At 59.4% G+C, this 18,928-nt stretch overlaps 1 protein-coding gene across 4 annotated transcripts in view; it reads left to right on the forward strand.

Annotated features, from left to right (window-relative positions):
- The first annotated feature begins 1,257 nt into the window (after positions 1-1,257).
- The window catches only part of MXRA7 (matrix remodeling associated 7), a 30,899-nt gene continuing 13,228 nt past the window's right edge, over positions 1,258-18,928 (forward strand). Inside the window, exons 1-6 of one of the 4 annotated variants that reach the window (XM_074607496.1) lie at positions 1,262-1,824; positions 9,092-9,187; positions 11,981-12,041; positions 16,043-16,142; positions 18,486-18,536; positions 18,683-18,763. In XM_074607496.1, the coding sequence (XP_074463597.1) occupies positions 1,387-1,824; positions 9,092-9,187; positions 11,981-12,041; positions 16,043-16,142; positions 18,486-18,536; positions 18,683-18,716 (780 nt within the window). In that variant the 5' untranslated portion in view covers positions 1,262-1,386 and the 3' untranslated portion in view covers positions 18,717-18,763. Of the gene's footprint in view, positions 1,825-9,091; positions 9,188-11,980; positions 12,042-16,042; positions 16,143-18,485; positions 18,537-18,682; positions 18,764-18,928 lie in introns of all 4 variants that reach the window. The other 3 variants (XM_074607498.1, XM_074607497.1, XM_074607495.1) reach the window with 3 other exon arrangements.

Genomic DNA, 18,928 nt, shown 5'->3' on the forward strand with positions numbered 1-18,928 from the left:
GCTCTGATGATTGGGGCCCAGGAAAGGCAAAGCTACGCAGGAGAAGGCAAGATAAGTACCACGGTTGGTTGTTACTAAGAATACAATTATCCATACGCTAACGATTGCCTGCCTGATAGGATTACCAATAAAGACAAACCGCAGTGAGGATCATGGCTTCGCTTCCTTCCTCCCACCCTGGGGATTTAATCCTGTCTTTGTTCATGTTTTGGTTTTAGCCAGTCAATAAAAATCTCTGCTCTGGGAGGTATCTCCAAAGCCTTTTCCCTGGAGGAAACTTTGGGGGCGGATTCCCATGTCTGCTCCCCTCGCCTGCAGCTGGGAGAAAGCTCCGTGCTGGTTTTACCCCAGCAGGAATAGCTTAGGCCTTCTAATTCCAGCCTGCTTTGTAAAAAAAAAAAAAAAAAAAAAAAAAAAAAAAAAAAAAAATTTGGCTAATCCTCCCAGCGGTCTCAAGAGGCAGGAAATCCTTGGTGGCAGCGTCTGGAAGGACCTGACAACCCCTTGGCTGGTCTCCTTGCCAGCTCGTGATTGCTTTTGGGCACATCCTGGTTTTTGAGCCTCCTGTTTTTCCGACACCCCAGCACAAGGCGCTCAGGGAAAGGCTCTCACAGCCCCGCTGCTCAGCACCCACTTCCCTGCTGGGTGCGACAGCAGTTTTTGGCACAAACACGCCCCCAGTATTGCCCGCAGCTCCTGGGGAGGGTGGAGGGATGCTCTGAAGCTTGGCGTAGACGCATGGCCAGATGCTCCTCACCGAGGGAGAGTCGGGACATCCTTCCCTTGCCCTGCCAGCTCCTCTGCTCCCCAGCCAAGGGCTAACAAGGTGCAAATGCTCGTTAAGTGGTACATGGAGGCCAGCTGACACCCCAACCTGCACAGAGCTCCCTGCAGTTGTGCTGAGCTCGCCAAGCTGGGGGTGCCCATCTGCCCACAGCGAGCATCCCGGGAGACAGAGCCCTTTCCAAGTCAAACGGTTATGAATGATGCAAGTGACTGCGTGGAATGGTCTGGGAATGACTTTTTGGATATAGGGCAGTGTCTAATGAAAGATCCTCCTGTCCCAAGCCAGACGCTGTTTGCAGCCCCAGCCTTCCTCGCCCGGTCCCCCCCCTGCCCAAATCCCACCCGTGGGTGCGGGTGTGCATCCCCGACGGGCCGGGGAGGGGGGGGGGACCGCTCTGGCTGCCGGCTCCGTGCGGGAGGGGGGTGCCGAGGCCGGGGAGAGGGGGGGGGCCGGGGCTGTGGGCAGGGCCCAGGCAGATGACGCCGGGTAAAGCCGGCTGAGAGCCTGCCCAGCCCCGCCGCAGGCCGAGCGGGCTTGGCCGCGCACCCTCCGCGGCCGCGCAGTCGGGGTCGGGCCGGTGCTCCGGCAGCAGGGCGAGGATGGACATGGCCGTGGACTTGTACCTGGCCGTCCCGCTGCTCTTCACCGTCCTGGCCATCGTCCTCGCCTCCGTCTTCGTCAGGCTGCGGGGAGGCGAGGGGGAGCGGGCGGCGGAGCCGGCAGCGGCGGAGCCGGCCCGGGAGGGCGGCCCCGGCGGCGAAGCGGCGGCGGCGGCGCCGGAGGAAGCGGGACCGGAGGCGGCCGAGGGGCCGGAGGACGAGGGGGCCCGGGTGCCGGTGGAGGAGGTCGGGGCGGGCGAGGAGGGGAAGGAGGCGGCTGGCGAGCAGCGGGAGGCGGTGGCCGAGCCGGGCCCGGCGGGCGAGCCCAGCCCCGCGGCGGCCGAGAGCATCCCCCGGCCGCCCCCCGCCGAGAGCATCCCCCGGCCGCCCCCCGCCGAGCCCCAGGAGCCCGGGAACCGTGAGGACGCCGAGAACAAGGTAAGGCCGGCTCCCTGCCGACCCTCTCCCCATCCCCCGGGACCGCTGGGGTCCCCGCAGCCGGTGTCGTCGTCCCCCCCCACCGGCAGCGTCCCTTCCCAATTGCCTCCGGCCCCGCGGGAGGGGCTGGCGCCGGCGGGTGGCGGGGAAGAAGCGCAGCGCCCGGGTTTTCCCTCTAAAACAAGGGAGGTGCCGGCAAAAGACGGGGTTTGCCCTCGGCTGGGGACAAGCCCGTTGTCCCCGAGGGTGGCAACGGTGGGGAGGGTGTTTCTGTCTCCTTTCCACCACCGCCCCCCAAGGTACACACTTAAAAATAATCAAAATAGCGAAGACTTAAGGGAAGAGAAGCGTATGTCGGTGTGGGCTTCTGTCTGCACATCCAGCCCCTGGGAGTCTTTTCCTTCTCCCAAGAGCTAATCCAGGTGCTGGGGTGTGTGTGTGTGTGTTTATTCTTCCCGTCTGCATCCTCTTTCTGTAGGTTGCCGCAAGCTGTCCCCTCGCCAGCGCCCGGTTCCCTTACGCTGTCCCTTAGGCTTCCCCCTCCCTCCCAACCCCAGCAGGACGCTGGCCCCAAGGTCTGACCCCTGGCTGAACTGGGGGGGGGCAGGAGGGGGGAGTGATGCCTATAAAAGCCTGGTAAATCCTCCTCCAGCACCGGATCTTGTTTAAAAATAAAAGGGCGACCCAGCCTCCGTGGAAAGAGCTTGCTCTGCTCTTGCCCGGCTTGGATGGGACTTGGTGACAACCCAAGGCGCCTGAACTCACGGCGCTGGTGGTTTTTGCCCAGGGCGGCCCCTTGTCCCGATGGGGGGAAGTGAGTAATGGGGCGGCTCAGAAGCCCAGGAGCGATGCGTCGTCCGTGTGCAGGCAACGTGTTTCGGCTGGGGAGCGCAGGCCTGGGGCCCAGGCGTCTGCTAGTTATTATTAGCAGCATTTGTAATCCTCAGCGACCGTATCCAGGCTGCCGGGCAGTGCGCACACAGCCCTCGCCTTGGAAAGCATTGCCACTGACTCACTGGACGGCCTTGGGCAAGTCCCAGGGGGTTGCGCACCCCGGTCTGTACCGTGATGCTCTGACCGACTCTCAGGGCTGGGATGTGAGTCTGCCTCCCTGTGCTCTTCCTCACCTCCCCTTGTCACTTCTGAGCCTCGGAGCTCTCCCTCTCCCTTTCCCAGTAGCCCTTGGCCATGGGTACAGCTCTGAAGCAGTCCCCGCCCTCCTCCCAGCATCCTGGAAGCCACATCTGTCCCTCTGCCGTGTGATTTATTGCTGCCTTTGAGCACCAGGCTCCTTGTCAAGCTGGAGTGCCCTTGGGCTGCCGTTAGCTGGCTGGGTCCCGGCTGGGCTAGCTCGGCAGCAAAGCTGGCCACCCAGCTGGAGCTGCTGTGGGGCCTGGGGTGCACCCGGGCGCTCTCTGATGAAGTGCAGCACCCTGTCAGGACAGATGGCCGTATCCAGTGCTGCCAGAGCTCATGGGTTCCTCTGTCTTGCTTGCTTGAGTTGTGTTGGGAATGTTGCCCCTCCCTCCAGCCCTGATTTCTTCGGGCAGGCACGGCTGCAATGCTTATCGCCTTCAGAGATGGGCTCGGCTCCTTTATCCCCACTTGGCACAGGTGTGATAACAGGGTTTTGCATACCTGGAGGTGAGCAAACTCAAGGCACAGGGTCCTCCAGAAGCCTGGCTGGGTCCCGTGGGACTGGGGTCTCTGCTGCGCTGCCCTCAGCCCCTCTCACAGCAGAGCAAAGGGGACGCTGGAGCTGAGTAGGGTCCTGGCCAGTTTTTCCTCCTGGGAAATGCCTATCTCACTGTAGGAGCAAGGCAGGGCAAGTAGCCCTGGACCTGAGCAGCATCTCGTGGGGAAGGACGGGGAGCAGGCACTGGCTGCGACCTGGGTGGTGGTGGAGAGCAGTGGGAAGGGGGAGGGATGCTTCTCGCTGCTGAGTAAGTGTTTGGGAGCGCTGGCCCGCGCGTGATCTCGTGGCTGCCAGGACCACTCAGCGCTGGCCGAGCCTGGCGGTCCCGTGGTGCTGGGTGGCACGGCGGAGGGAGTACGTGCCTTTCCAGCCGGCACCGCACACGTGCGAGAGGGGAGCAGCGCCCGGGCTGCTGATCCAGGGGCCCATGTTGCGGGCAGAGCTGGAGAGACCATCCACAGCTCTGCAGATTCTCCCCTGGGTTCCCCGTTTTTGCGAGATGCTCCCTGCAAATATCCTCAAAGTTGCTCCATCATCCTCCTCCAGCGCTGCTTAGGCCGAGGCGCAGCAGATGTTACCGGCAGGGATGGGACTGGCCTTGGGAAGAGCAGGGAGTGCTCTGCAGGTGGCTGCTGATAGAAACGTGCCCGATCAAACCCGTCTTGGCTCGGCTGAGGGCTGCGGTCCCCTGATGTGACTCAGCAGACGAGGCTCCCAAGTGCCATCCACCCGGCTGCGGGCTCCCGGCAGCGTCGGGGCTGCTGCAGGCTCAGGGCTTCTTGGCCGACTCCGTACCTTGCGAGCCCAGGGCCGTGCTCGGCACTCGGAGAGCTTTCTTTCCATATTTTTTTTTTTCCCCCCTCCCATTTGCTCAGCACGTACTGCACCGGGCTGGTCCAGATTCGCTGCAGCCATTAACCACTCAACCAAAATGCTGACGGACGAACCCGCGCGGGGAGAGCAGCCTCGGCGTGTTTAATGGCCGGCTGGAGCTGTGCGCACCCCTGCCTCCTTCCTTCCCTTCTCCTTGCCCATGGAAACCAGTGTCTGCCGAGCACTCTGAGCTGGGGCAGCTGCGTGGCTCATCCGGCGATTTTAATCCATGTGGGTCCAGGCTTCCCTGCCCCTCTCTGGGAGGAACGGACCATCGCAGCACCGTGCCCACGGCTCTAAAATGAAGCAGTGGCAGAGCAGGGCAAGGAGCCCAGGAGTCCTTGTCGCCATTAACTGCTGGTAGTGGTTCCCCTTGTCTCTGCTGGCTCCCATCACTCAAAAAAAATTAATTAGTGTGTCGCTGTCTGTTCTCATCCCCATTCCAGCTCGTTACCGGATGAGGCGGTGCTGTCAACGCGATCCCCTAATGAAAAGCTGTTGGGTGGGAACTGCAGCGTTGCTGGGGCTGCCGAGTCTTGCTCTTGTGAGAACTGGTTAGAAAACTCCAATTCTGTAATGGGTATTTCTGGCCTGGAAATGGCAGATGGCAGCGACAGGGCAGGGTTTTCAGTGGTGGTCCGGAGCCACCGCTGGATGCCCTCCTGGCCAGGACGCTCTGGAGATGGGGAGGGCAAGCGGGCAGCGCCAGGCTCTCTGCCGGGCATGGCAGCTTGGCTGGTTTGCCAAGGGTTAACCGCAGCTGGTGGCTTCAGACAGAGCCAGGTCAAGCGGGTGACAGCAGGGAGAGAGGGGACAGCTCTGGCGGTGAGCTGGCAAGGGGGGACCTCGCGCTCAGAGGTGCCCAGCCCGTCCTGGCCAGGGAAAGTCATGCAAACGCTGCCTGTTCAGGACGCTGTGCTGTCACTGGGATAGCAGCGGCACAAAGGGGATGTCACCTGCCTCTTCTGCAAAGCTCCGGACGCCTTTTCCCTGTGCCCCACCCCCATCTGTGCCTTCCCAGGGCTCCCAACACCCCCAGACACACCAGGCAGCAGAAGCAGAAACCACCCAGCTCCCAGCAGAGACCCTCTTTAAATTTCAGAAGTCAGCATCTCCCCCTCCAATACCTCCTGTCTGCCTTCCCCGTGCCGGAGGGGAGAGGGTGTCTAATTAGCCGGCCTTTAATTGGCAACTGTGCAGGCTGCGGCAGGGCTGGGACAGGAGCTCTGCCGTCCCGCAGCGCGGTGGGGAGGGATGCGATGATGGGCTACTCCTCGTCGCAGCCTTGGCAGCGGCACGGGCCCCTGCCAGCGGGATGCGGAGCTTTCCTGCCGGACCCGTAACCGCTCGGCTGTGCCCGGCTCCCACCCGGAGCAGTCCGTGCCGCTAACGAACGCGTCGTCTCTTGCGGTGCCTGCACACTGGGAAGCGAGGCAGGATGTGTGTCACCCGCTGGGGACCTTGTGTGTGTGTCCCTCCCCTGCACCCCAGCCATAGGGTTGGGGCACAGTGGTGTGGGGGCTTTACATTGTGTCCCCTCCAGCGGGACCAGGTGGTCGCCCAGTCCCGGCTGGGCTGGCTACGGCCCCGGGACCCCGCACAGAGCCAGCGTGCAGAGGACTCGTTGCCTTCTGAAGTGCCCACCCATGAGAATGGCAGCCGGGTGAGCGTCCCAGCTGAGGGCAGGCTTTGCCCCCCCCGCCGCTCCATGCCCCGGGATGCGGCCTGGCTCATCCATGGCAGCAAGAGACGCCCCGGTGCGGGTGCCTGTGGCGTTCGCTTGCCAGAGGCCAGAGCACAGCAGGGGATGAGCTGGCTGGGCGCGATGCTGGGGGTGCTGCACCGGGGCGTGACGGTGTCTGCAGGGACAGGCGCTGCTGAGCGGGGACTCGGTGTTTTCGTCAGACCTGGCACTGCCTGGCCCCTCGCGGGGGGCTGGATGGCCCCGCAGCTTTGGTGGGGCTCTGGTCGCTCCGTGGCTCATCTGCCCGCAGCAGTGATGGGGGCACTGGTGGGACCAGATGCTTCCCACACTTTGCGGGGGGTCAGACCTGTGAAGCGCCGCCTCTGCACAAGGCATGTCCCCCGCCGGGCACCCCAGGACAGGCAGGACCATCACCGCGGGCAGGAAAACTGCTCTCCTTCAGTAGCAGCTGCTTCTCTGGCTGGCGGGAGGATGGAGAGCCCCCAGCAGCGGGGTGAAAAGGAGCCGCCGACATAGCAGCTGCTTTGCTTCGCTAAACTCTGCCCAGCATTATTATTTATTCCTTTTTTTAAAAAAAAGCCGCCTTCTTTCCCCTTTTCTTCCTGGCTTTTCTCTTTCTGGCTGGCTGTCTCCTGTCTGCTTTCTTTCCCTCTTGCAATGTCTTGCATCAGGCTTGGAGCAGAAAGTGCAGCCATAAATGGCAACACGCAGGGCCCGGCAGTTTAATCCAAGACGGTTTTCTCCCCCTGCTTCGCAGCCTGGGATCTTCCCTTTTCCTGGAGCTGGAATGGGGCACTCATTTGTCCCCATCCTGCCTGTAGTTGCCGGGGCTGTCCCTTTGACAGAGGGAGAGGGACACACCACCCCCACGGCCTCCTGGCGTCCCTTCTGAGAAGGGAAACCCATTGCTCGGAGGGGTTTGCACCGGGGATGGAGGAAGCGGGGAGGAAATGGCCAGAAATGAACTGAAAACCAGATGATGCTGTGACGGGGAGCCCGGCCTCCGTCTCCGGTAGGGCTGGGAGAGGGCTCGTGTGGTGGCAGAGCCACGAGGGGGGATTTTGGGGGGAAAACACCAAGCTCCTGCGTCTCAGCTGTCTTCCCCTGAGTGACTCAGCTCCGTCTGTTGTCGGTGCTGCCCATGCCCAAAATGTCCCTGGAGGTCTTATCCTCGCTTCTACTTCGGTCCAAAGCCTCCGCTGCCGGAGTCAGCTCCATGCGCGGGCGTTTCGCTTGCGGGGAGTGGAAGCTAAAGGGCAAAAGCGTGTTTCTGATGATCCAACAAATGCTTCAGCTCTAAAGCCAAGAGCTGCCAAAAGCCGAGACAGATGTATTGCCGCATTGGTATTTAAGGTAAACGACTTGTTGGATTTTAACCCTGCGGTGGCGGGCGCTGGGCTTTCCGGAGTCCCTGGCGAGCTGCGCCGAGGTGTGATTCAGCCATAAGCGGGCACGGGATGTGTCACGGCATGGGCTGGGTCCATCCCACCCGCAGGCAGGAGCAGGCAGGGAGCATGGGGCACGTTCCTCGGGGCCAGGCAGCTGCTGCCGAACGTGTCCTGCTGCCGGCAGCAATGCGATCTTTGTTTGCTGCAGCAGCTGGCCTGGGCGGCTCGTGTCAAGTCTCCTCCAGATGCTCCTGGATAATGACGTGCGTAGTCTCCCTGCAGTGCTTCTTGTCGCCCTTTTCTTTTTTTTTTTTTTGTTTTTTTTTTTTAATGCGGGGAAGCTTTCTTGGTCAGCGTGCAACTGCGGAGAGATGTGGGCTGGCGGCCGGAGCACTCAAGTCCCTGCTTCTCCAGCAGCTCCTGCTGCCATCTGGCCCTGGTCCAGGCTTCCCTCATTCCCCACCGCTCAAAACAGTCTCCCTGTACCGCCCCCGGGCTGTGCTTCGTATAGCAGAGCAGGGCCCGGGGTGCCATGGTGTCCTCTTTAGCTGTCAAATCTCCCAGTGTTGCCCCAACACCTTCCCCCTCCATTTTCTGGCTGCGGGACGTGTCCCTGCTCTCGCAGAGCATCCCGCGGGCATGGCAGCCCCCGGCTCAGCTGCACTTGCCCCTCGGTTGTGAGGGGAACTGGCCTCAGGAGGGCTGAGGAGCCCTGAAACTTGGGGCAGGCTCCCAGGGGGTGTCGGGATGCTCCATGCAGGGAGGGCTCTCCCCTCTGTCCAGCGGCTGCGGGCACAGCCAGGCTCGGGGAGGGGGGGTTTGTCCCTGCTGACAGTTTTTCACAGCAGCCCGGAGGCTGCTCCCAGCCCGGTGCTGGTATTTCGCTGCCAGGCCAATGGACGCGATGTCCCCGCTCCCTGCCCACGCGTACCCTCCTCTGCAGCAGGGAAAGGATCAGCTGGGAAGTATTTGGGCTGCGAGAGGGCAGGGGAAGGGAGGCTTGGCAGGGGGGGTCGAGGCCATTCTGTGTTCAAAGCTCATGTGGGGCTGAGAGGACAGGGAAGCCCCAGCTCCGTGATTGCAGTGGGGGGACAGGAGGGTTTCAAGGGGGTATTACCCGGTGATGGAGAAGGCAGCTGGCAGAGCAGACCCTGCAAATGTTAATGAACTGCGTGTACCATGCCCTTCATCTCCTGTCCCCTCCTGTTAGCCCTGATCTGCTGCATCAGCGTCACGGGCAGCCGCCTCCAGCCCTGCGGACACCCGGCAGCCGAGCCCGGCGCTGGCCGAGCTGCTCCCCCTCACCGACGGCTCCGTGCAAGCGTCCCGGTCCCGTGGGATGGGGCTGCTGCGGAGGGCAGGTCCCAAGCTCCAAACCCTGGCTCCAAGGCTGGGTGTTGAAGGTCTCTGGCGTTCCTCACTCCAGCAGCCACACCACGGCTTGGCACGGGGATCGGAGGCAGCATGGGCTTGGGCAACGGGGCAAGGCAGGCTGCTGGCCACATCCAGAGATTTGGCCACGGGTCCTGGTGCTGCTGGGGCTGGTCGGTTAAGCACGGGGAGGGCTTGGGGGTGTTTGTGTCAAAGCTTTTTGTCTCTTTCCAGATACCACCTTTGGGTACCTCACCCGGGTCCAGCCTCGGGCACACGGGACAAGCGGAGGGCGGATGCGGCCATGCAGCACTTTCCAGCAAGGCAGAGGTGCGTGGGACAGAGCGCCGGCCTGGGGAGGGTGGCACAATGGGGTTCTGGTGTCCCTGCGTGGGTGGGACACCATCCGGCGGTAGCAGTGGCCATGGAGGGGGCAAAACTTGCCCGCTGTGCTCCCCTAGGGGGGGTTGGTTGGGCTTTTAGTGGCTTGGTCCATTTAAAGCAGAGAGAAACAGTGCTCCAGCTGCAAATGTGCTGCTTGGATGTGCAGGGAGCGATGCCTGGCTCCTCTTGGGGGTCAGGCTAAGGTAGCCTGGGGGGCTCTGGGGGTGGCACAGCGATGGCTGAGCCCCGGCGAGGGGGACAGACAGGGATGCTGAGGCCGGGGCTGCAGCGCGGGGGGAAGGGAGGCGCTGGCATCTGCCTCTGAGCCATCCAAGCAGAAAAATGTCACGCTGCGGCGAGCTACTGGCTGCCACGAGTGGGGGATTCCCAGCACGGCCACGGCACGTTGCTGTCGCCCGCCAGCCTGGCATCCCCGGCTGCTCCCTCTCTGCTCCCATCAAATGTTTCTTCCTCAGGGTTGGAGCGCAGATATTTTCCTTTCTTGGAGGTTTGGCACCCGAATTTCCTACTTGCTTCCATTGTTAAATGCTCAGAAATGCTCAGTTTCTAACGCCTGGGCAGGGAACAGGCTAAAATATCCCTTCTTGTGCCAGCTCCTGGAGGGTCGGGTCTCCCTGGGGACATCCCGGCTCACAGGGAGAGAGGGATGTGATCGGGAATTGCTGCCCTGGGCTCATGGCTGCGTCTCTGAGGCCAGGGCTGAGCATCCCCTCCCTGCACCCTCCCTGAGGCCGCTCCTTTGGGTGCTGCCCCCCTCCCAGCCATGCCCGGTGGGAAGTATCCATGTTTGGAAGCACGGCCCAAAATAGTGGTGGCCGCAGGGGGTGGGGGTCTCAGCAGTGTGTCCTTCTGGAGAGCCCAAGAGCAGGGTGGTGAGAAGAAGCCAAACGGCTGTGAATAATGCGCATTCCTCCCCGATGACAAACTAACCTAGTTCTGGGTCAGGGCTGCATACCGCGCTCCGGGAGTTTATCTAAAGCCATGCATCGCAAAGCCTTGGCTCCACGCAGGGTCCTTCTCGGACTGTCTTCATTTCCCTCAGGTCTCCTTCACCCCGACTTTTCCCGTGTGCTCAACAGCGTGGCTGCCTGCCAGGCTCCCTCCGTGCTCCTCCCCCTCTCTCCCGCGTGTTTTGCCTTTTGCACCCCAGCCCCATCACTTGGAATGGGATGCAGGGGGCTGAGAGGGATGCAGGAGGATGCGTGTTCCAGGATGCTGCTGACCTCTGGGCTCAGCTCACAGGGGTGTGCAGCCTGGGTGCTGCGCTTTGTGGGAGGAAGGCATGTACTCGGGAGCATTGCCGTGTGTCCCTGTCCTCTCCGGACCTATAGAATCATAGAATGGTTCGGGTTGGAAGGGACCTTAAAGATGATCTAGTTCCAACCCCCCTGCCCTGGGCAGGGACACCTCCCACTAGATCAGGTTGCTCAGAGCCCCGTCCGGCCTGGCCTTAAAAACTTCCAGGGATGGGGCTTCCACCACCTCTCTGGGCAGCCTGTTCCAGTGTCTCACCACCCTCATGGTGAAGAACTTCTTCCTAACGTCCAATCTGAATCGACCCATCTCTAGTTTTAATCCATTCCCTCTAGTCCTACCATCACCCGACATCCTAAAAAGTCCCTCCCCAGCTTTCCTGTAGGCCCCCTTGAGATACTGGTAGGTCACTATAAGGTCTCCTCAGAGCCTTCTTTTCTCCAGACTGAACAACCCCAACTCTCTCAGTCTGTCCTCACAGGAGAGGTGCTCCAGCCCTCGGATCATCCTCGTGGCCCTTCTCTGGACACATTCCAGCACGTCCATATGCTGGAGCGCTCCTTTCCCTCCCCATTTGCTGTTTGCATGAGTTTCTGCTGTGTGTACCACAAGGGGAAGGAATCTGGGCTTGATAAAGCTTGCTGTAGCTTGTAGGAGGCAACCCCCAAAACTTCCACAATCGCTTCACTTTTATAAAAGATAAAAGTAAAATATAAAATATAAAGCTGTTGCTGCTGCTGTGTGTGCTCCAGAGACCAGCCCTGCCGCCGCAGTGGGTGTGGGCAGGCACGGCTCGCAGGAGCGAGGGGCCAGGGGTCCACGGGAGCCAGCGGTGTCCCCAGGGGTTGCTGCCAGGCGAGGATGGGAGGGCTCCTGCTGGGGTCCCAGGGTGGCCTTCGACCACTGGTCCCGTTTGGCGAGTGCTCCTGTGCTTCGGAGCAGCTGCTTGGCCCGCGGCTTCGAGGTGGCTTTTGCTGGGGACTTGCCTTTTCCCAGCGCTGAGATGGTCCATCCAAGCCTGGCCTGGAGGCACGCAGAGGTCCCCGTGGGTCATGGCTCCGTCCCCTGCACATCCCTGGGCTGGGTGGGGGGGTGCTGGCAGAGGGTGCCAGCCCAGGAGGGTGCTCAGGCACAAGGCTGTGCCTGGGGACATTGGGATAACAGGTTCTTCTTAAAAACCTTAATATCCCCTCGATTAGGGGGAGGCACTTGCATTTTGCAGCCTTTGCGGGGGGAGTGCCGTAAACAAGGCCGATTTCCCCCCACTGACTAGCAAGAGGAAAGCAGACTAACGAACCTCGCTCGTCAGTGAGTATCCTTTTGGCCTGTTCTATGAAGGAGACAGGGAAGAAGTGTCCAGCCCTTGTCTTGGGAGCTCCAGTCTCTGCCCCGTGGGCTCTGGAGCCCTGGCCAAGCAGGAGTTATTTAGCACAGCACCTTCTCCTCTGTTTTTAACTCTTCCAGGAGGAAGATCCGGACTCAGAAAACGAGAAGCTGGTGGTGAGAGAGCCGGAGGATGAGGATGGTGAGTGCCAGCACGCTGCGGGGAGGGTACAGATGGGTCTGAATCCCCGAGCGCTTGGGGATGGTCTTCTCCTTCCTCCGGGAAACGCGGAGGAAATTCCTGCCCCGGCAGTAGCCCCTGTTTGCTTCCCGAGATGCCCTTGGGCTGTTTGCCACAGGGTAGCCCCAAAAGCTCCTTGCTCACATCCAGGACGATCTCCAGGGGCTTTAGTCAGAGCCGTGTTTAACTGATTAGCCAATTAGTTGATTGGAAAATGATTAATTGACTAATTGGGGTGACAACTGCTGCGCTCGTAAGAAAATGAAACAGATGGTGCCAAGCAAGAGTGTGTGTCCGAAGGGGACTCCGCTCTCCTGGGGAACCCTGGCGATGCTGGGATGTCCCCAGGAGCCCCTGCCTGGGGTGGCCGAGGGCAGCCGGGGTAGCAGGAGGGTTTGAGGTGTTCCCCCTTCCCTGCCCCACTTTCCGCTTGCCCTTTTTAAGGCGCTGTGTAGCAATCCCCTGGCTCGGGAGGATTACGCCTAATGCCACAGAGAATCAAACTTTAATCCTGGTGCCACAACCACAAGGTGGGGGAAGCGCCTTTGGAGACGGGGTTCCCAAAAGACACTTATTCCACCCAGTTAGGCTTCCTCGCAGCACTGGTGATGGGGGATGTGACCCTGCGGGAGAGGCTTGAGGAATGATGGATGTATCCTCCCAAATGGGTGCTCAGTAACGCTGCTGCGCCAGGGTCTGCCTCCTTCCGTTCAGCTGCTTCAGGGCTGCTCCGGCCCCGCTGTGCATCACCCCGCAGTGGCTGTGGCTCGGGAGCGGGTGGAGATGACAGCCCATGGGTCGCTGCTAGCCCAGCATCCTCCTTAATCACCTCCTGACTCCTCTCCTGAATTATTTACACCATTTTTGAGGTGTTTTAATGGGACTGGGTAAAGGGATGGCTCAGCTTGGTGACGAGGAGGCGAATGGCGTGCAGCTGGGAATAACAGTGGTGCCCTGGCTTTGCTGGGCAGAAACCTCCCTCCTTCCTTCATTTCTCCTGTGCATCGCTTCGTCCTGGCCCGTCTCAAGCCGCTGAGCTGCCGCCCAGCCAGCCTGCGAGCAGAGGTTCCCCTTGGGCACCTGGGGATCCTGCAGGCAGCCTGTCACTAGCCCGGGATGCTGCTGCGGTAGCCAAAACCGGCAGAGCAGCCTTCTCCCCGCCGCGGGGAGCTGGTAAGGAGGAGGCAGGTACTTGCGTGCGCAGAGCGAGCATCTTTGGAGCAGAGATGAGCTCGAGGGGCCGCTTTCACCCCGTGAGCCCAGCGCTGGCAGCGCGAGGGCAGAGAGATGAAAGACAAATGTTTTCTTTAATATGAACTCACGGAGGCTCTGTGTAAGTAGGTCACCTCATATTTCTGTAGTGTTTTCGCTGTCCATGTGAAAACTCGGCCTCCTCTTTTTCCGTGTGTTTCCTGAAGTTTGTTTTCGGTCTGCAAAGAAAGTTCCTGAGCTCAGGAAACAGCCAGTGGTTTCCAAAGCCGCACGCCGGCTCCTTTCTAACCACAACACGTGGGCAGGCAGATGGATGGGTAGCCTCCTCGCCTCCCTCTTCCCTTATTCTTTTCTGGCAGGGTGGCAATTAAACTGCCCTTTTGGGGACAGGCAAAATCCCACATCTCAATTTACTTGGCCGAAAACCACGTGAGGGAAACGATCTTAATTGTCCTTGAAAACAGGCGAGCTACACAAAGGTAACGAAACGGCCCCTGCTCTGCACCAGGGTAAGAAACAGGATGTTACACCCTATTTGATTTCTTTTTTCTTTCTCTTAATATCTCCCAAAGCAGCCGCCAGCTGAATTTTCATTCCGTGCACTTTTACGGCCACCCGAGGGGCTGATAAGCCGCAGCATTACTGCTTGTTTCCAGCTGGCCAGACTTGTTTGTCTGCCTGTTCGGAGGGTTTTCCCACCGAGGGAGGTGGGATATGGCCGAGCTGAATGTTTGGGGCTGCAGGAGCAGAGCATCGGGGTGCTTGTGTTTGGACGCTTGTGAAGGTGCTAGGGAAAGGGTTCGCCTCCTTGTTCCTCCAGGAGCCCTGACGCTGTTTTGGGATTAGAGAAACACTCGGGATCAGTAACTGAGCAGCAATCCACCAGGACTTCCCAGGGAAGCTCCCCAAGATCAGGGACGCAGAGATGTGAAGGGAGGAAACGCGGGTATCTGCAGGGAGGAGGTTTCTGTTAAATTCCCAGCCCACAAATACCACTCCAGGCACGCTCCGTACGGCAGTGACCTTGCGGCAGTCGGCACGCTCAGTCCCGTACCTGCCCGCCCAGCCTTGCACAGCTTGTTTTTGAGATCTCGGGTTTCCGCCTCTACAAAATGAGGCTCCGACTTGCCTTTTGCATGGGGGTCCCCAAGGTCTGCGGGGGCTCTGGCAGCAGCTGAGGGCGTACGTGAGCTTGGGAGGAATTGCTAAATCAAGCAGCTGACCTTGGACATGGGGAGGGCAATATTGACCGGAAAATAGAGGGAAGCTGCTGATGTTGAATCCTTCTGGGCGTGAGGGAGGGAGGAGAGAGGCGGGGGGGTGTTTTTTATTTGGGTGAGTGGAGGAGGAGAGACTTTCATGAATGTGGTGCCCACGATAGCAGCAGTAAGGATTGGAAGGGGCTTCCCAGGTGGCTGGGGACAGGTGATGGGTCCATGGGTTATGTACAAGTCGGGGCTTTCTCTCCTGCCACAGAAGTCGGGGGAGTTTCACCACTTTGGGGGGGGTCTTGCTGGTGCTAGAAGGTATCACTCTGGATATTTGGTTTGTGGATAACATGCCGTTTTTTCAGGACCATGCAGATAATACAATAACATCTTCCTTTCGTGGACCCCTTAGAAGTATCCCCAGGGCTCCGAGGGTTGGTGGAAGCAGCAGATGTTTCTGGGTGGCTGTGGAAACAGCAACGCTCGACGTGAAGCAGCCGAGTCCTGCAGTCCTTGGGAGATAAAGGCTCGCAGATAAACAGCCCACAGATAACCAATAAAGGCAACTACCCGAAGGAGCCGCTCTTCCTGGGCTGCCCTTTGGATCGACCTCCACTCCTGCTGTTTTCTCCCATCTGTAGGAAGATAAAGCAGGGGAGAGGTTTTTTAAAAGCAAACAGCGCTCGAACAAAATCCGATTGGAAAAGGATCGGCTTTGGCTCAGAGTCCGTGAGCTTCGGTGCTCTAATTAGCAGAGGGCTGAGGCTGGCGAGCCGGGCAGGAGGGCACCCAGGCCTGGAGAAGGAAACCTCGGTCTCCCCTGCAGGTCTGTCGGCTGGTGACAGAGGGACCTGGACCCAGCTGTGTTGGTGCTCCGGGGGCTGCCTTGGCTCAGCTCTGTTTGCAGCCTTGAGATTTTTGGTGTGGCACCTCCTCTTTTCACAAGCTTTGCGAAGGGCTGCGGGAGAGCTGCTGGGCTGCGTGGCCCGGGACAGCTCTGCCTGTGGCACCGTCCCTGAGCCCCAAGCATGGAAAAGGGCCCCTGGACGAGGAGAGGGAGGGAGGGAGGGAGGAGGAATGCAAGTCTGGAGAGAAGCAGAGAATGCTGCGAGCTAATCAGGGCAGGATTAGCGTGCCTTGATAAGCCAAGATGGGCCTGCGAGGCTTTGATTCCAAAGACAGCGATAGCATATGGTTCCCGTGCTGTAGGATTTACTTGGATCTGCTTCCAAGCAGGGCTGCTCGCTCCCAGCAGTCCTCACTGTTTCCAGGGCTAGCTGTGGCTGGGAATCCCGCCGTCCTCTGGCCAGCAGCACCTTGGCTCTCCACTGCAATCCACACAGCTTCCCCGGCACTCCTGGAGACTGGAGATGACGGAGGAAGAGTGTTTTGGGGTGGCCATAGTGTTTGGGGCGCGCGTGCAGGAGCAGGGGTCAGCAAACAGCTGGAGGGAACAAGCCCGCTGCTGTTCACCGTTGCTCTCGGGAGGCCTCTGGCTCACACAACCTCTTGCTCTTTGTCTCTCCCTCTCCCACTCTCCAGCTGCAGATGAGACGTTCTCTTTTAAATACAGTCCTGGAAAGCTGAGGGGAAACCAGTACAAGTCCATGATGACCAAAGAAGAACTCGAGGAAGAACAAAGGTAAGTTGAGTTTCCTTTTTCTTTCTGGTTGGCATCCTCTTGAAGCAAGCTGGGTGTCTTCTGACCTCTCTCTCCCCAAACCACCTTGGTAGCTTTGGGCTCAATGCCACATTGCACTATGGTCTAGACCTCTCCCACCCAGGAAGACATGAGAGCAAATAAAGTCACGCCGATTTAGGAGATGGAGACACCGTGGCCCTATGTACCTTTGGAGCTGTTCGAGCTCCTTCTCTGGATGCTTAGACCAAACTTTCCAGCTGATGCAAGCTGGTGTAGTTCCCCTGATCCCATTAGCACCACGTTGATTTACATCTGTTGAGGGTCTGATCTCTAGCTACTTCCCCTCCCTTTACCCTGTGGATGGCCTCCAAACCGAGGACATGGGCATAGCTCAGAGATACTGGAGCAAAGTGAGTGAGTGTGGAGCTTTAGAGGTCACTGTGATGGTGCTGAGGCTGGAGATGTCCCTACCCAGGGCTGGCTCCTCAGCTGTAAGTGGTGGGAATTTGCCCTGCAGCGGTAGAGATGGAGAATTGTCCATCTCACCATTTTTGGTAAAGTTTCCTCCTGAACATGAGCCCTACGTGGGGAAAAAAGGAAGAGCCTGTCCTGTTACCAAACCCAAGTTTTCTAGCTCAAGATTTCCCAGCCCATACAAGGGAAATCAACCCCAACCTTGCACCTTGAGCTGCAAAGCCCTACCCAAAGCCAGCCTGTGCTGTCAGTGTGAAGTCTCTGCCCACGCGCAGGAGGAGTCCTTCAGCCCAAGGGCATGCGGCGCCCACGCTAAACCGGAGATGTCAAACCCCACAGGCAGGGGCTTTGCCCTACAAGCAGGCTCCGTGGCAGGCTGCTCCCTGTGCAGCTCATACCCCTTCCCTCTTGGGCGACCTGCAGGGAACTGATTTCCCAGTGGTGGCTCAACAAGCCTGGGAGATGTCGTTCTCTCCACTGGTGTCCCAAGGGCTGTGGGACCCAACAGCGCACCTCCTGGAATGATTTGGGGAAATTTGTCACCGCTTGCCTGTGATGCCAAGGTCTAAGTACCACCACAACTGGCGTGGTGTAAAGGCCTGACACGGACCAAGTGGAAACTTGAGTTCAGCAGGGAAGGCAAGGATGGAGGGATCACACCTCGCCCCTGGGGCAGGCATGCTTCTGCTGGCAAGCCTTGCCTCGTGGCCCTTGGGCAACATCTCTGTGTCACCAGCGACTGGGCTGGCTGAGGTTTGTCTCTGTGGTGTAAGCAGGACATCGGGGTAGGCAGCGTAAATCCAGAGCCCTGGCTCTGACACATGCTCCCTCTGTTCCTGCGAAAGACTCAGGTGGTGCACGGGGCTCCGTGCAGGCTGCCTTCACGAGCCAAACCTGCAGCCGTTCTTTCCGTGTCAAACTCAACTTTCCCAACAAGACAAGAGATGTCTTCCCTTTCTCCCCTGGCTTCTGGGCTCCCAGCGGCCCTCAGATCTTGGCCTTTGCCTGCCTTACAGCACTGCCAGGAGCAAAGATCTGCAAGGGCTGCATGCTCTGGGGTCAGCAACAGAAATGAGCTCCGGTTTCCTCTGGCATGGGGTTGATTCTGCATTGGTGGCATCAGGAACGATGTTGCTTGCTTTCTTCCTTTTGTTATTTTTTTGTCGTGCCTGAAGCCCCCAACCTGTAAAACGCTAAGCAGGTCTGTTAGTGTCACCTGGGGAGGGTGGTGGTGGAATGAACTGAGTGAATGTGAGAGAACGGGGAATTGCTTTTCAGGATCCTGTGAAGCACCAATGCAAAAACCTACCTGCAGCAAGCAAATTCAAACCTTTTGCACCCACAGCTCCATCCACACCAGCTGAGCAATCGCTGCTCGGGTTTTCAGGGCCAGGAGTCCTGCAGGGCCTTGGGCTGGTTCCTCTGTGCCAACAAATGCACCTGCTGTCACCTGGGGACACTGAGGGGACACGTGTGGGCAGCGGTGGGACAGGCGGGTTGTACTCAGGGCTGTAGAACAGGCTCCAGGGGGCGATGGACCTTTCCTGGGCATGTGGGACCTCCCAGGCATCGCTGCTCACCTCCACCTGGAGTGGTCCCAGGGCAGGACAGTGCACCTAGAACCGAAGGACAGCCTGGGCATCGCGTCCCTTGGCGGCTCTCAGCAGCCTTCCCCACCGAGGGCCGTTGGCAGTCGTGTTTTTCCTACTGCTCCTTTATTTTCTTCTCTTCTGTATTTTTGTTGTGCATTTCTTGAAGGCAGCTTTGTGAAATTTTTTTTTTTTTTTTTTTTTTGTCTTGCTTTGTTGCTGGCTTTACTTTCCTCTCCTCCCCCCGCCCCCCGCCAAATCTTCACCGCGGCATCAGCAGCTTTTCATTTCAGGCCTCGCAGGCGGTGTCGGGGGGCAGGGCTGCTGCCAGGTAAGCTCCCGGGCGAGCTGAGCGCAGCGGCTCGGCCCCGTCCTGCATCCTTCTCCCTCGGCGGTCCCGTCCCTCTCCCCACCTCCATGCACCCCCACCATGCCGCTGATTCGCTGTGACCCAGGTTTGCCACCTTTATGTTGCAGGATTGAGCTGACCTCTGATCTCACATCTCTGTAGCGAGTACCTTAGGTCCTCGGCCACAAACATTCTTGCAAATCTTTTTGGTAAGGACGCGCTGTTTCTTAGAAGTAGCGGTACCACTGATAACATCTGCTAATGTGTTGTTTGGTGGCGGGGTTTTTTTTTTTGCTTTTGGGTTTTATTTTCTGGGGGACAGTTTGATTGCCTGTCCCACCTCCCTCCCCACATCCCTCCCCTTTCCCTCCTCA

The sequence above is a fragment of the Larus michahellis genome, chromosome 14, assembly GCF_964199755.1.
Source record: "Larus michahellis chromosome 14, bLarMic1.1, whole genome shotgun sequence".
Taxonomy (NCBI): Eukaryota; Metazoa; Chordata; class Aves; order Charadriiformes; family Laridae; genus Larus; species Larus michahellis.